Source organism: Taeniopygia guttata, chromosome 8 (assembly GCF_048771995.1).
Source record: "Taeniopygia guttata chromosome 8, bTaeGut7.mat, whole genome shotgun sequence".
In the NCBI taxonomy this organism is placed as follows: domain Eukaryota; kingdom Metazoa; phylum Chordata; class Aves; order Passeriformes; family Estrildidae; genus Taeniopygia; species Taeniopygia guttata.
The window spans coordinates 6,004,122-6,018,517 of NC_133033.1; the positions used below are offsets into that span (position 1 = coordinate 6,004,122).

At 41.4% G+C, this 14,396-nt stretch overlaps 1 protein-coding gene across 8 annotated transcripts in view; it reads left to right on the forward strand.

Annotated features, from left to right (window-relative positions):
* The window catches only part of EPS15 (epidermal growth factor receptor pathway substrate 15), a 68,544-nt gene that overhangs the window by 7,421 nt on the left and 46,727 nt on the right, over positions 1-14,396 (forward strand). For 3 of the 8 annotated variants that reach the window (XM_072932924.1, XM_072932927.1, XM_072932926.1), the window contains exon 1: positions 11,814-11,942. The exons of 2 other annotated variants lie outside the window; for them this stretch is intronic. In XM_072932924.1, the coding sequence (XP_072789025.1) occupies positions 11,829-11,942 (114 nt within the window). In that variant the 5' untranslated portion in view covers positions 11,814-11,828. 3 more of the 8 variants (XM_002196993.7, XM_012575334.5, XM_072932928.1) reach the window with 2 other exon arrangements.

Genomic DNA, 14,396 nt, shown 5'->3' on the forward strand with positions numbered 1-14,396 from the left:
GTTAGGGCTTTTGTTTCAGTAAAAGAGTGGTATCTCTGTGGGATCTTTAATAATATTGTAGCCTAGTTTTTACATTTTAGTAGTCAGACCTTACTTTGCTGCTTCTCCAACATGAACAGTTTTGCTGATTTTTGCTGAAGCAGAAGTTGCTCAGAACTGTTGAAATACACCCAGATGTCATGGACTGAAACAAAAGAAATCCTACTCAGCTTGTAGGCAGCAGCACACACAGGGCAGTTCTGTTACTCACTTTGTAAGCCAAGAAAATCCAGGCCTTGTTGAATCTGTTTGCTTCCAAGTTTCAAAAGTTCAGTCTGTGGACTTCCCAGTGCCCCAATAAACTATTGCAGCAGTAACTGCAATGTAACTTCTAAGAAAATCCTACAATAACATTAATATTAAAATCTCTAAGTGCTACTGGAGTTAACCAAATTCTCTGGACAATTGACAAAATGGAGAGTTACATAATTTACTTTCAATTACTCAAGAGAATTAGTTTTTGAAAATAAGCTTAGGAATGTACTTAACAAGGAAGTCTAACAATAAAAACAGTCTGTAGTGTACAGTGAAACATTAATTTGCATAGCATAAGCTGAAGTTGGTAATGTTTAAGATATTGTAGTTTCTTCCAGTGGTGTGTTTACTTGAGGTATACAGAATAAATAATTTGTTCTAATTTACTGGTCAAATGTGCAATATAGTTTGGAGATTAGCAGCTTTGAGCCTTTGGAAATAAGTTACCCAACAGAAGCGCAAGTTTAGTCGGGTGTTTCCACTCCAGGCCAAACAGCCCAAACGTTGTTCACACTTTTGTGTTCCTTTGGTGTTGAGGTAGTTACAAGTACATAATCAAGAGCAAAATTTATTGTGCTGACTTAGAGATTAAAGCATGTCACTACCCAGTTAAGCTCTGCTATTCATAATGCATAAGCAAAAGAGGAGGATCTGAGTGTATCATTAGCATTACACTCTCCGGTTTATGCTTCTAGTCTGACAAATAGAGGACAGATACAGCTCTTCTCAGTACAGGAAAACCAGTAGCAAATGAGCTGTTGCCTTATCTGTCTTTCACATTTCGGCTTACATATCTGTCAATTTTAGACAAAACAAAATCCTGCACAAATCCAGCTGCCACTTACATACTGATAACATTAACCCATCTGTCTGTAAAATATTACATCTATTTGGCTTCATGCTTTTGAATGAGTATTAATCTGCTAAATATCAGCTACAGTCCCTGCATTACATTTATACACTGCACAGAATTTCTAAAACACAGAGACAGCAATTTTCTTTTTCTTGTGGGTAGTAGACCAATCTTAGACTCTTTGTCTTGATTGTGGAGTTAACTTACAATTTTTTTGTGTGTTTTAGCTTGAATCTTCTACACCCACAAATCCTTAACTGTAGTACTGTAGTACTTTAAACATTTCAGGGGACAACCGGTGCGGTGTCAGCTGGTGCAGTGAGAAGCATAGGTAATGTTCTGCAGTGTGACTGATCTCAGTGGTGCTTGGCTGACTGAAGTGATGGCTGTCATTTATGTTCCCAGCAGCAACATAGGCATATTCTGTACTGTGAGTGCTCAGACTGTGTAATTACTTTTTGGAAATGTTCTTTTTTTTCATACACACCAGAACTCTGCAGTATGCAATCTGCCATTGTCTGGGTTTTTTGAATGTATTTAATAGTCCTGTGTCAGGATTCCTGATTTTTAGAAATTCAGACACCTAGATACAGAATCTGGGGAGATGGACGGATTAATAGACATATATGTATATAGATATGTGTGTGTGTGTGTGTGTGTGTGTGTGTGTGTGTGTATGTGTGTGTGTGCACCCTCAGGAAAAATTCCAGGTGTCAAAAAAAGGCTTTTATGGGAAAATCAAGACATATGGTAGCTTCAAATCAGGGTTACTTTACAGTGAAGGCATTGCCTAAGGCATAATAATGCCTGCAGGAGCAATGCCTCCATTTAGGCAAGCTATGGGCAGGGAGTCTTGTGGAAAAGCTAGGAAGTATCACAAGCTGGGGAGAGCTCTCTAGTACCATGTATCATAGCGTTTAAATGTGAAATCAATACGCTTCATATTCCATGCAATTTAAATTATTTATTTGTGCTTAAGCGCTGATAACCAAAACATGAGATTAAAAGGAATTTTGGTTTCTGAACAGTTCATATTTTCAACCTTTTCTTTGCAACCTCGAAGGCCAGAAAATTTCCTGTATTTTGCTCTTTCCTTGTCGACTTTGTTTTTTAACTTATGCTCAAATAACCCTGTGATCTCTTCACTCCAGAGTATGGAGCTTCATTTAAAAAAAAAACCTAAACAAGAGATTGGAAAATGCTGGCGGCTGGTAAAACTGAATTTGTTTTCTAGAGCATGCCATATTTGAAAATAATAAGTAGACGAGCAGAAAATTAGAAAGAATCATCTTCCAAGCAGATAGGTCCTGTTTATCTAAAGTGGGACAGGGAAAACTTTTATCCCACATAACTTTTACTTTTGGATGGCATTTGAATTGGCCTTGAGTGTTTGGCAGCTCGTCTGTTGAGCCATCTGTTTCAGATTATGCATGCTTGGAGGGCACATTGCACCCAGGCTTATGGTTCCCCTGAACACAAGAAATTTGAATTGGCTTTGCAGTTTAGTGATCAGTGAGCATGGATGTTCATGTACATGTGCATGACATATCTAAATAAATTCTGTTTATTTGGGACAAATTGAAGCATTTGCACAGCTGGAGAAACCTGAGGGGGCTTAGAAGGGGAAAGCCTTAGGCCTTGCTCACTGTCCTGGGCCCCCTGTCAGTGCTCAGACAAGGCAAAACAAGAGAAAAGCAAGCACCCAAAGTCCAGGAAATTTCTCGTCTGGACTGAGAAGTTCTGAACGAACTAAGAGCTAATGTATTAGCCAGTTTTACAGCCCCTTTTAACAGTGGCTTAAAGGGATTGTAGGGTAGAGAAAATGCAATTTGGCTCCCTCTGTTAATGAATCATCTCCAGTCCCATCTCAGTGCCAGAGATGAACTGGGTTGGGTAGTGAATCAGAAAGCCGAAACCAACTCTGAGAGTCTTTGTAATGCCTAAGTACATCATGGCCAGGAAAGAGGATTTGATCCATAAACAAACTTTAATGGTGCATTATCTGGGCCTTATATTATTTATGGCATACTAGTAGCACTTATCTTTTTCATGGTATCTGCTTTGAACATACTTTTTTTTTTTTTTTTTTTTTTTTTTAGAATATACTGCTTGTTCCACTCCTCCCTTTTCCTTCCTTTCCCCTGAATGCTGACTCAATTCCTTTTACTCTTTCAGTCAGCTTGCAATTTTAGGCATTTCCTCGTCCAGTTTTCAGAGGAATGCTTTACTTCCCTCTCATGAGCACTGGGCAGAACTTCTCTGGCTGTTGAATGTCATGCTGGCTGGAGATGGAGGAGATTTCTTTGCAAGCGGTAGAGACTGACATAAGACCATCTGCTCTTCATGAAGTTTTCTGAACCCATGGACTTGGATAGCAATTGTGCAGTTGTGTATGAGAAGAAAACTTGGCTCACATAGTGCAGTGATGGAAGGAATGGTAAATCTAGAATTAACCGGGGGATTTGAGGGATAAATGCAGTTTTATCACAGGTTCTCTTTCTAGATAATTATATTTCCTTTTTACAGGTTTTCACATAAAGCAAACTCCCACATTGCATTATTAGCAAACTTTGAGTCTGCTGGTAATGAGGATCAGACTTTAGTATAGTTTATAATAAATTGTGAATGGAATATTGACCAAATGTAGATATATTCTATTGTTTGGGCAGATCTTATTCGATTTACATGAAGAGTCTTAATTATGAGATTAGATTGAGCTTGGAAATATTTCTTCTTGGTTCAAGTAGCTCACATAGTTCATTTAATCAAATAACTGCATATGTGCAATTAAATGTGCAACATCTAAAATTGGAGGCATTTTACTTTTTTGTGATATATTTAATCTGCTCATCTGCTAAAAAATAGATCTTCATATTTCATTGCTTATTCAAGTATTAAATTATATTACTTTTTAAATTAGTAATCCCCAAAGAGCTACAGGAATAGATGAACGTTATTCCATCAATGTTAAAAAATTGAGTTACCTGAAAGGAAAAGAGGTCTAATTAAAAATTTTTCCTTGTTGAATCCTGTTAAGTACTTTCCTCATATGAGAAATTTGTGAAATTATTGCAAAGCTGTAAAGGCAGGGATCAGAACTGCAGATATATATAAAAGTCAGCTGTGTGATAATGGTAAAGGGAGACAGAGACAGATTCTGTGCTGGTTTTAGAATCTGCCAAGGACGTGGGTGCTATATTTTGGGCAAGAGAACTCTTTTAGCCTAATGCCATCTGGCTGGCTTTCATCTGTGCCAGTTGTTCCACAGGCTAAGCCACCTGTCCTGCCCCTACCACGTTTCTTGAAGTAGAAATTAAATTAAAAATACAGTAATTTCCACTAGCCTGATTGGAAATATATCCATGAAGGGATTTAGAAACCCAAGGAAACAATCCAAGCTTTTGTGCTTCTGTCAGAGACTTTGATCAGAAATTTCTTCATCCATGTCCGAAAGCAATCTTTGGATACTTTTCCCCTTTCAAGCCTCACTGGCAGCAAAAGTCCTGGCTGTAGGATCTGCTTCATTTTGTTGTCCAATGAACATGATAAATACAGTTAAAACACACATAAAACCGCCACACACTCCCACCTGTTTCATTGTTTTAATTAGTAACTATATACCTGTATTTAGAAATACAGCAATACAGGTTTTCCTCACCTTGATCTCTACAAGGTACCTGCATGGTTTGTATTTTTAGTCTGGCAGTTGTGCCATCTAGCACAACATGGATCTGTTGTGCAGTCCTCTGTAAGAGGCCCACAGCTAATTTTTAGCCTGGGATTTATTCCCTATTTAGAAGAATTGGAGTTGAGCTAAATTAAGCAACTCATCTATATATTCATTTTACAGTTAACTAAATAGCTCTACTGATGATTTTGGAGTGTTTTTTTCTCATGCTTATCTGTATATATGTAATTTACCATCATTAATGCTATCACAAGGAAAGGAGAGAGAAATTCCTTAAATCATTTTCTACAGATATTTCTGTAAGGAAAAACATTACAGTAAACTTGATGTCAACGGGAAAAAATTCTTCACTAAAAATAAAGAGACTGACAATCAAGAAAACTGTCTCAGTTTTGGATGTAATTTGAATGTCTTTTGAATCATGGAGATTTTTTTCAAGACGAATACATCTTCTGTTTCTGCAAAACTCATCCAGCTATCTGACCTTACCTGCCTTATATTGATTCTGCCTCTGCTTTATACCTAAAATCTTGATAATTTTCTTCTTTGGACCTCAGTGTTCTTTGTGTCACTTTTATACCTGATATATATTTGTCTTGTGAGCACTTTGGGGGGGTGGGGGGATGGCAGGCTGTCCTTCTAGAGAAGGTCAAATTTGTTTGTCATTGAACTGATTCAACAAATTAAATTGATATAGGGATCTGAAAAATCTTGGTGATTTGATGCTTGTGTATCATCATCTATAATTTTGGTAATCTGATGTAGGTATTTATAAATAACTTTCTGCAATTTCTTCTCATATTTTGTGGATTTCATTTAAATTAGTATTACCAAAAACAATGGGAATTGAAAGAGTCTTTCAGATTCTGCAGTGCATTTTTAAAACCAGAATATATTTAAATGGAATTTTATTTATAAAGAGAGGAAGTTTGATTAAAAAACTTTTGTGAAGCTACTGTATCCATTATGTATTTTTCAAAGTCACAGTAATGATTACACTGGAATTATTTACCACACCTGCTTTAAATGCTACTAAAAGTAATTTAAAGAAACATTTTTTTTTTAGGAATGGTCACCAGACTTTCACTTTGTACTTGTTGCATAGCTATATCTGTTTATAGCTGTATTAGTTTCACCTGTTCAACGGGTGAGATACATTTTATTACAGATAACAGGACAGGAACAAAAAGTGGCACAGAGGAAAGCAAGTCCTTGTCAGCTGATGGAGTTCAAAGTCCATTAATGCCCTTTTGCATCTAATTAGTCACATACACACCTTAACAATTCCATTGAGGCTGAATCACTGCTGCATTACTTCTGCAACTTAATAAAAAACCCAAACAAAGTCAACCAACCAAACAAACCAGTAAACAAATCTGTCATTAAGCAGATAACTTGGTCGTATTTAAGGATATTTAATATTTTAATTGCATTGTGTGTGCAATCAAATGAGAACATATTTTGAATTGTGAACTGTTTACTGTTCTTGTACTTTACAGCATTAAGAGAATATTCAGTCTTTAATACTTAGCAATGATATTTATTATGTGTTTAAAACATTTTTCAGAAAGGCAAATATTTTTGGTACTATCTCATGAGTCAAGTTATACTCTATTATTGATAGTACCAATAGATATAGAAGATGTAGAAGAATGATAAAATATAATTACATGTAAATTATTCAGGAGTCCAAAATACAAAGAGAAGTTCCTTAGTCTTATGTGTTGACACCAGTGGGATTATATGTGTTCCACTCAAAGGAACATTTTGCCTGCTGATGTTGTGCAATAGTTGGCCAAGTGACAGAACAGATTCCACTCTCTGCTACAGGGCTGTAAATAAAAAAAAAATCTCACATGGTGGTTTCTCTTTTATGGCCATACAGCAGGATTGTGCTTTTGAGAAGGGGAAGTGCAGCTGAAAGAGCATCTGTGGAAATTCCTTCTGCCTGCAGAAAGAGCACTGCGATTTGGTGTTTGATAGCTTTCACAGAGTGCAACCTGCAGGCTCCTTCACAGCTCTCAGCACGGATACAGATGTAGGAAAGTAATGCTTGGCTCTTGCTTCTCACTATATTTGTCAATAATTTGTGAGCTTTTCCATAGCAGCAAAACCACCATGTTTTAAATGTCACTTGATCAAGGTTAACTAAAAGGTTTGAATCATCTTTGTCCTTGTCTTCTCTGAGGGCTAAATCATTAACACCTTTTCAAATATGATTGATTTTTCACTGTTGTTGAGACTTTTGACTCATCTCACTGAACCTTTGGTACTCACTACCTTAACCCAGCTGAGATCTCTGTTCTGTCACTGCAGCTCCCATACATGAGAGCCTTCATTGCTGAAAGCAAGTGGAACATGATTTACATTTAGGAAAATTTTTAACTACTAGTGTAAAATTAAATAAGAATATTGTGTTTTCCTGAAAAAGGATGAATTTTAAAATATTATTTAAATGTTGGTACCTGAATTTCTGAGCTTGAAGGCTGGGTTGCTGTAGTAGGTTACTGTGATTTGTGAAAGTTATTTTTTGTCTTATGACCAATGTTATTGCATTGGTGTTGTTTTGTTTAATACTTTCTGAACCATTTTGACATTGTTATGGTTGTAATTAAGACCAGATGAAAATGAAAGAAAGTGGAGAATGTAAGAACAGATAAGAAGATGAAAATAATCGGGAGGACAAGTAAGGAAATCTCAAGAAGAAACTCTTACTAGTATCAAGATTTACAGTAATGCCATAAAAATGGTCTTTTACCATTAACAGTCATGAGTTTGTCTTAAAGACAAACCATATAATAAGAAGAAAAATACCAAGTGCTCTTTTGTCTAATTACTTCATGCATCTTATAATTCTGAAATTAATTAATCATCTTTGTGAAAGGCAGAGTAAAGTAATTCTAGTTTAGGGGAAGGTTGGCAATTCGGTGTGTAGATTATATTTTTTAATATTTTCTGTTTTCTTAAAACATAATAATCTTTTAAGTGTTTTAGAAAGGTGAGCAGTGTGTTCCCTGGATTTATAGTATAGACAACATGCCTAAGGAAACGGGGAACAGAAGAAACTGTTGGTAAAAGCTTTTCTGCCTGCTACTTAGTAAATATATTAGTTTTCAATCCTCATTTTGGTTTAATATATACTACACACTACAATATCGATGTGATTAATTTATAATGAAGACTGATGCTGTTTCAGCAGTGCTATTGCTTGTTCTATTTCAGAACATGTATTAAGCTGTGCAAGGAACAGCGAAATCTCCAACTGCTGCATTATCTGGACATGTCAAATTAATGCCTATTGAAGACTTTTCTGGGTTTCAAATATGGTCTTGAATGAAAAATGTCATTGTGCTGTCAGTCATCCAGCTAATTATCTAGAATTCAAGCTGACCTCTTGTATATATATACACATTTTCTCTTATTATTTTACAACATGAAGTGTAGCCCCATGAAACTGGCTAATATAAATTAGTTTGAGAAAAGATGCTTACAGTCTTAATGAAAATATAAATTGTATATGTTTTAAAATAGCAGATCTGTACTGCTGCATTTCAGATTTGCCAGCTCTTCCATCAGATATGAATAAAGAGATTCACTCAAACCCTATTCAGGTTATTTTCAATTTTACCATTCTCTTAATAAAAATTCAATATTATTCTTTCTAATTACTACAGTTCAAAGATAATTTTAGCCTTTGTTTTTCTGAATACTGGCAATATAGATGACATCATTTTGCAAAACAAAGAGGTACAATGATTCCATACTTTACTCTGTTTCTGCCAGATGAAGGAGTTAAATTCAGATATATTCAAATACTTCTGGACATCTGAACAGAAAACACTTTAGAGATGAAGAAATATGCAGTTACCTTAATATTCTAGTTTGTGTTTCTTTAGTACTTCTACAGTTTTGTATAAATTTGATCATCTCACAACCCACTTTGAAATACTTCCAAAGCTGTTATAACTTTGAAAGTGTGCAAACCACCTTAAGAAGCCAAGAGCACAGCACAAGATGAATTAGCAGATGATTCCTATGCATTTTTCATAATGATCAATATACTCCAGTAATAGACATCCTCCTAGAGGATACACTGTAGAACTCACAGATTACATGTTTTATGTAGAAAAAACTCAGAAATTAACAGATCTCTACAGAAGGTCTGTTGGAGTTTGGCTAGATGATTGCAGTGTTCTCTTGTGGCCTTAAAACATAGCAGCCTATCTGTAACCCTTTGTCTAGAAAACTTGCAGCTGCATAAAATGTAAAGAGCACACAAAGCATATCCTGGGGTGGATTTCTAGATAAAGGCACGCCTGCAGTCGTGACTTCCTAAACCAGCTTGTGTCACTAGTCCTGGAAAGTACCCTGAGATTTCTGATAAAGGGTCTCCTCAGTCCAAAGGTTGTCAAAGTCTGTGTGATGATATTCCTCCTTTCTCAGGAGGGATCTTTCAGTAGCCTAAGTGTGGGAAGTGCTGTTCTGTACCAGGAGTATGGGTGTTGCTTGGCTCTCTGAAACCTGTGCAAGGTCTGTTTGCCTGTGGGCAGATTCCCTTGCATTACAGTCTTTGATCATAGAACAGTGATTCCTTTTTCTGGCCAGGATTTTGTGTGTTGATGCATATGTTTCCTTTTGCTCTGTAAAACTCAAAGTGGCTTAATCCTTCTTACTTTTAAATCCTTGGTTTTGTATACGCAATGCTGCAGCTACTGCTCTGCTTTGCACTGGAATTCCAGAGAGCTGGGTACCTCATTTTGTGCTCAGGAATGCAGGAGGCAGGACTGAGTCATTCCTCTCTCAGCCTCTGGAGTGCTCATGGGCTGTAGTAACACCTTTCCTAGAACGAGCAGAACAAGTCACACTAAATGCCTGCGTGCTGTTTTGGGCTTCCAGTGTGCTGATCCATAGGGTAAACAAAGCTCTAGGAAAGGAAGAAATGGACACTTAAGATGTTATTTCTGGGGAGACCAGTGGATATGATTAAAATGTTACCAGCTTTACTAACAATCATATTTAGAGATCTATAAAACAGTGGTCGTTAGTGTTTGCCTCTGGTGGAGAGCCTTTCTGTGCTATCTTGCACATTTTCAAATTCAGCTGTATCAGAGCAAGTCATTTGTACTCTTACACAGTGTTTCACAGTGGGGATTTGCACCAAAATGGTTGTGCTGCTGCTGTGCTCACTGCACTGCTGCAAGTCCCAGTCTTCACCAGCCATTTGGCTAGTTTTGATTTGTTAGCAGTCCCTTGTTTGTCCAGTGTAGACATAACCTTGTGCATTGTACTTTTAAAGAAACAATAAAGAACACTAAGATCTGGTACCTATTTGTCAAAATGCCAGTATTTAGAATCGTAGGAAATCCTATTACACTTACAAATAAAAACATGCTAATACTATTTTCCATGTCCTTTGGGCATAGAGTGCACTGTAGTAGAGGATCTTGCAACAAAAAAAAATCATATAGCAGTTCTATGATAAGCATTTCCTGCAGGAGAATTCACGTTAAATGCAAAAAGATACAAAATGAAACTGTTAAAGTTCTTGCAGTTCATCGATCTTTTGTCTTTCTTATGTTCTTAACAAGCTTTCCTGAAAACCCAGCACAGAATCCCACCACTCCTTACACAATCCACAGAAGACATTGCAAAAGGTCAAGATTCATGGTGTCAGCAAAGGAAGACACAGAAGAATGGGGTTTCCACTGAGGAGGAAATAAGAGAAGTACATTTAGAAAATCCCTCCGTTCCAGATTTCAGGAGCTCTTCCACGCTAGCCAAGCCCTGGTGAGCTGCTCATGGCTAAGCCAAGAAGGTCATTGGAGGGCATTGTTTTGCAAACCTGCCAACAGCTTTGAGTAAATTTTAGTAGCTGTGATTTTTCTCTTGGCTGAAAGTAAGTATGAAGTCCAGTTTTGTGATCCAATGTCAGGTGATGACATCTCAATTCCAGCTGAGAAGCAGAGAGCTGTTTTTCTTCTGGGAGCTGTCATTCTAGATTTGTGAAAATCTACAATACAATCATTCACCATCAGCAGGCTGACAAGTGCTGTTGTGATTGTTATAGAGATGTCTGAGGCTCTGAACTGGTTGTTTTAACTCAGGTGGTTGGAGGCATCCAGGACAATTTGTCTGTGGGATGCACAGATTGATCAACAACAGCACAAGATCTATGTGGCCACACTAATTCAGTGTTGATTAGATGAAACTCATTATTATTTTAATTTGTAGAGGCCACAGTGGTTACCTTGAGGGATTCTTGCCCTCTGACTGTGGACACAGTGGTCATGCCTGATGACTGTGAGTGTGCAGAGTCAGGGTGAAGGTACATAACCACGTACCTGGTACTGCTTACTTGTTCCTGAGCTGCAGGTGCAGCTTGGAGTCTGCCACAGCAGCTTTGGAGAACACTATGGAAAAGCTCTCTAGATGTGGTCTGTTGTGCACTTCACAGTTTGAGAAAGTAAAATGGGAGGTTTGTTGTGTTTATTTTCCAACACAAAAGTTCAGGAAGGTCAGGCCTTCAGGAGTGGTCTTGGCTGGAGCAGACCTCCCTACTGGGCATGTGTTCTGCGCGGAGGGGACTTGGGGCTTTTAACTGTGCTCTGGAGCGACACAGCTCTGCTGGCTGACCGGCACAAGTCCCTTGACTCAGCACCCATATTCCAGAGCCTTGCTGCAGCTCTGGGTCCCTTCCTGGACCTGGTAGGAAATACTTGATGCAACACCCAGGAGAGAAAGGGAACAGCAGCAAGAACACTGCTGAGCCAGATAGCCTGCCCACAAAATCCTGCTCACAGCAGCTCTCGGCATCAAGCCTCCAACTCCAGAGCCAGATCCCAGGTCCCTGTTTTGCATTTTCCTTCTCTTTGCAGTGAGAACACATCAGCCTGGGTGTAACCTCTCTCCTGAGAGGCCACCAGTCCCTGCCAAGCTGCAAGACTCCAAGATGAAGGAAACAACTGACAGAGCAAAGGGCACCCAAATGAGCTCATGGCTGCTCAGAAATCCAGACTCTCCAAATGCCCACTAAGGGGCCCCCTCCCAAAAATACTGCTCTCCAGGAGACACAGCTGTAGCTTTACAATCTTCTGGTTTCATTTCCAGGTATTAATTATTCTGGGATAGAATTCAAATTTTAATCAAAGAAGAACAAATCTAGAAATATAAAGATAAATCTAGATATAGAAAAACCTAGAAATATAAAGTCTGTGCTGTTTTCTAGGGACTTTGCTTATGAGAGAAGTGTGAGGTGGAGTAGAGAAGTGACAAGTGAATATGTGAATGGTGTGAATATTTTTATATTTATTCTGTTTGCTTTTTATATTCTTCCCCTCCATATTTTCTTTTTCTTGCTGAAAAAAATGGCTGAGAACAGGTTGGTAAAGCAGAGCTTCTATAAAACATTTATAAAGGAATAGGTGGGAAGGAGGGATCCCACATTTCATGACAGATGATGAGCACTAGCAGCTCAGGATGACTGCCAGCTGAGGAATGACAGGATGCAGAGGTGGGGCATGAGCACACAGCTGAGCTGAGGAGGACAAAAACAATGCAGAGGGGTAGAGAATTATGAACAGATAAAGAAAACAAAGCATGTAGGGAAAGCTTTCCAGTAATCAAGTATGACTTCAGCTAATTTTCTCTTACTGGTCCAAATGCATATTTCAAGATTAAATGTGTGCCTAAACCACCTTGGGGTAAAGTATAAAAATAGAAACATTTTCTCTTGGCCCTCATTGACTTACGTATGCTGAGGTAGTGCAGAGCTCAGAGTAGGAGTGGAAATAAGCCAGTGGGAGGAGGTGAACAGGTACAGAAGGAGCAGGAGAATCAGTGGTGACATAAGTATTGTTTTCAGCCTGTCTGTACACAATTGTTTCCCATGGGTTTGGAGAATGTGGTGCAGTTTACTCCCCACTCCAGCCTGCTCCTTTGTGTCTTGTTGTAATGTCTCATAGTTTCTCCTGCCATAAGGGTTGCTCATCCCTTTCCTCTGGTTACCCGCCCCAGAAGAGCCACTGACTGTTGCCCTGAGTACAAGCAGGGAGACAGAAGGATGTGTACTACCATGAGTTGCCTGGACAGGCATCTGGTTTCCTGTGAGTGGAGGGAAGCAGGAGGCCGAGCCCAGGGCTGCTCCTCACCGCTGTGAGGATGCTTCGGGTCAGGACATCCTGCTGGGCTCACGCGCTGCTTCCTCCTGGGCCTTGTGCCCAATTCTGTTGCAACTGAGCCCAGACCTGCTTCACCTCCTGTTTTGGGACTTCCCCCACCTGTGTCATGACTGGACTGGAGAACTGCAACCATTCACCATGCTGGAAGCATCTCCAGCAGAAGCAGGGCAAACAGGGAAGGTGAGGGAGAGGCCGGGAGCTGGCGGTGGGGGGTGTCAGGCCCAGGACTCCGGCTCCGGGTTTTCGCTGCAGCTGCCTCGAGCGGGCTCCGGCTCCGATAATCCGCGCCCGGTTTTGCGCGCGGCTGCGCTGCCGTGTGGCGGCGGGGGAGGCTCCGGCTCCGTCCGGCGGGCGGGCGCGGATCCGGTGCCGGGATTTGGCCGGGGCCGGCTGGGGAAGTTGCCGAAGTTGTGCGGCGAGTGGCGGGGCCCGGCGCGTCCTTCCTGCGGCCGGGCCGGGGGCATGGAACAGCATGGCCGCGCGCCTCTCCCTGGCACAGGTGAGGGGCTGCGCGCCCGCCCCGGCCGCGCCGCCGCCGCCCGCTCCCGCCGCAGGCACGGCCGCGCCGCGGGGCTGCCCGGGGCCCGCGCTTTGTGCGGACGCCGCCGCCCCGCAGCGCTGCCCCGCCGCTGTCAGGTGGCGGCGGGGCGGGGGTGTGTCCGTGCGTGCGGGAGCGGGGAAGGGAGGGAGAACGGCGGCGAGGGGAGGCGGGTGGGCAGCCCGGCGCCGCGACCCGGGGGTGCCGCGGGCTGGGAACGGGTCCCGCCCGGCCGCAGGTGCCTCTGCCCGGGGCTGGGGAGACCCGGCCGGGGAGCGGCCCTGGACGGGCGGGGCTGCGCCGGCGGCGGTCGCCGTCCGCCTTTTGTCTCTGTAGGACTCGGGGCTCTGGAGCCCAGCGAGCCCCGTCCCGGGAGCGCCGAGGGCGGGCGGACCCGGGGAGTGTTCGCGAGGGCTGAAAGGCGATAGCGCCGGGTTAAGGTGTCCGTGCCCGGTGCCAGCCCCGCGGGCACACCCGGCACCATGGGGTGCTCCGGGGCAGCGAGACCGTGGGCAGGTGACCCTGGGAGGGACAGACGGATTCCTTGTTTTAGCAGAAACCTGTCTCCGCAGATGCTGCTTGCAGGATGGTTTTACCTTGGTTTTGGTGGGCCCCGTGGTGTTGGGACATTGTTGTCACATAGTGCCCATACAGGTGCCTTATAGTGAAGAGCTGTGCGGGAGGGGGCCCTAAAACTTGGAGACTGTGGCACTGTGTCGTGCTCGTGTCATCTCACTTCACACCTCAATCCTTGCTCGCGTTTTTTTCTGGCAGTAGCGGAATCGCTTCACATCTATGCCGTTAGGATCATGTCTTACTCCCTAGAGCTGCGATAGCTAAGGAACG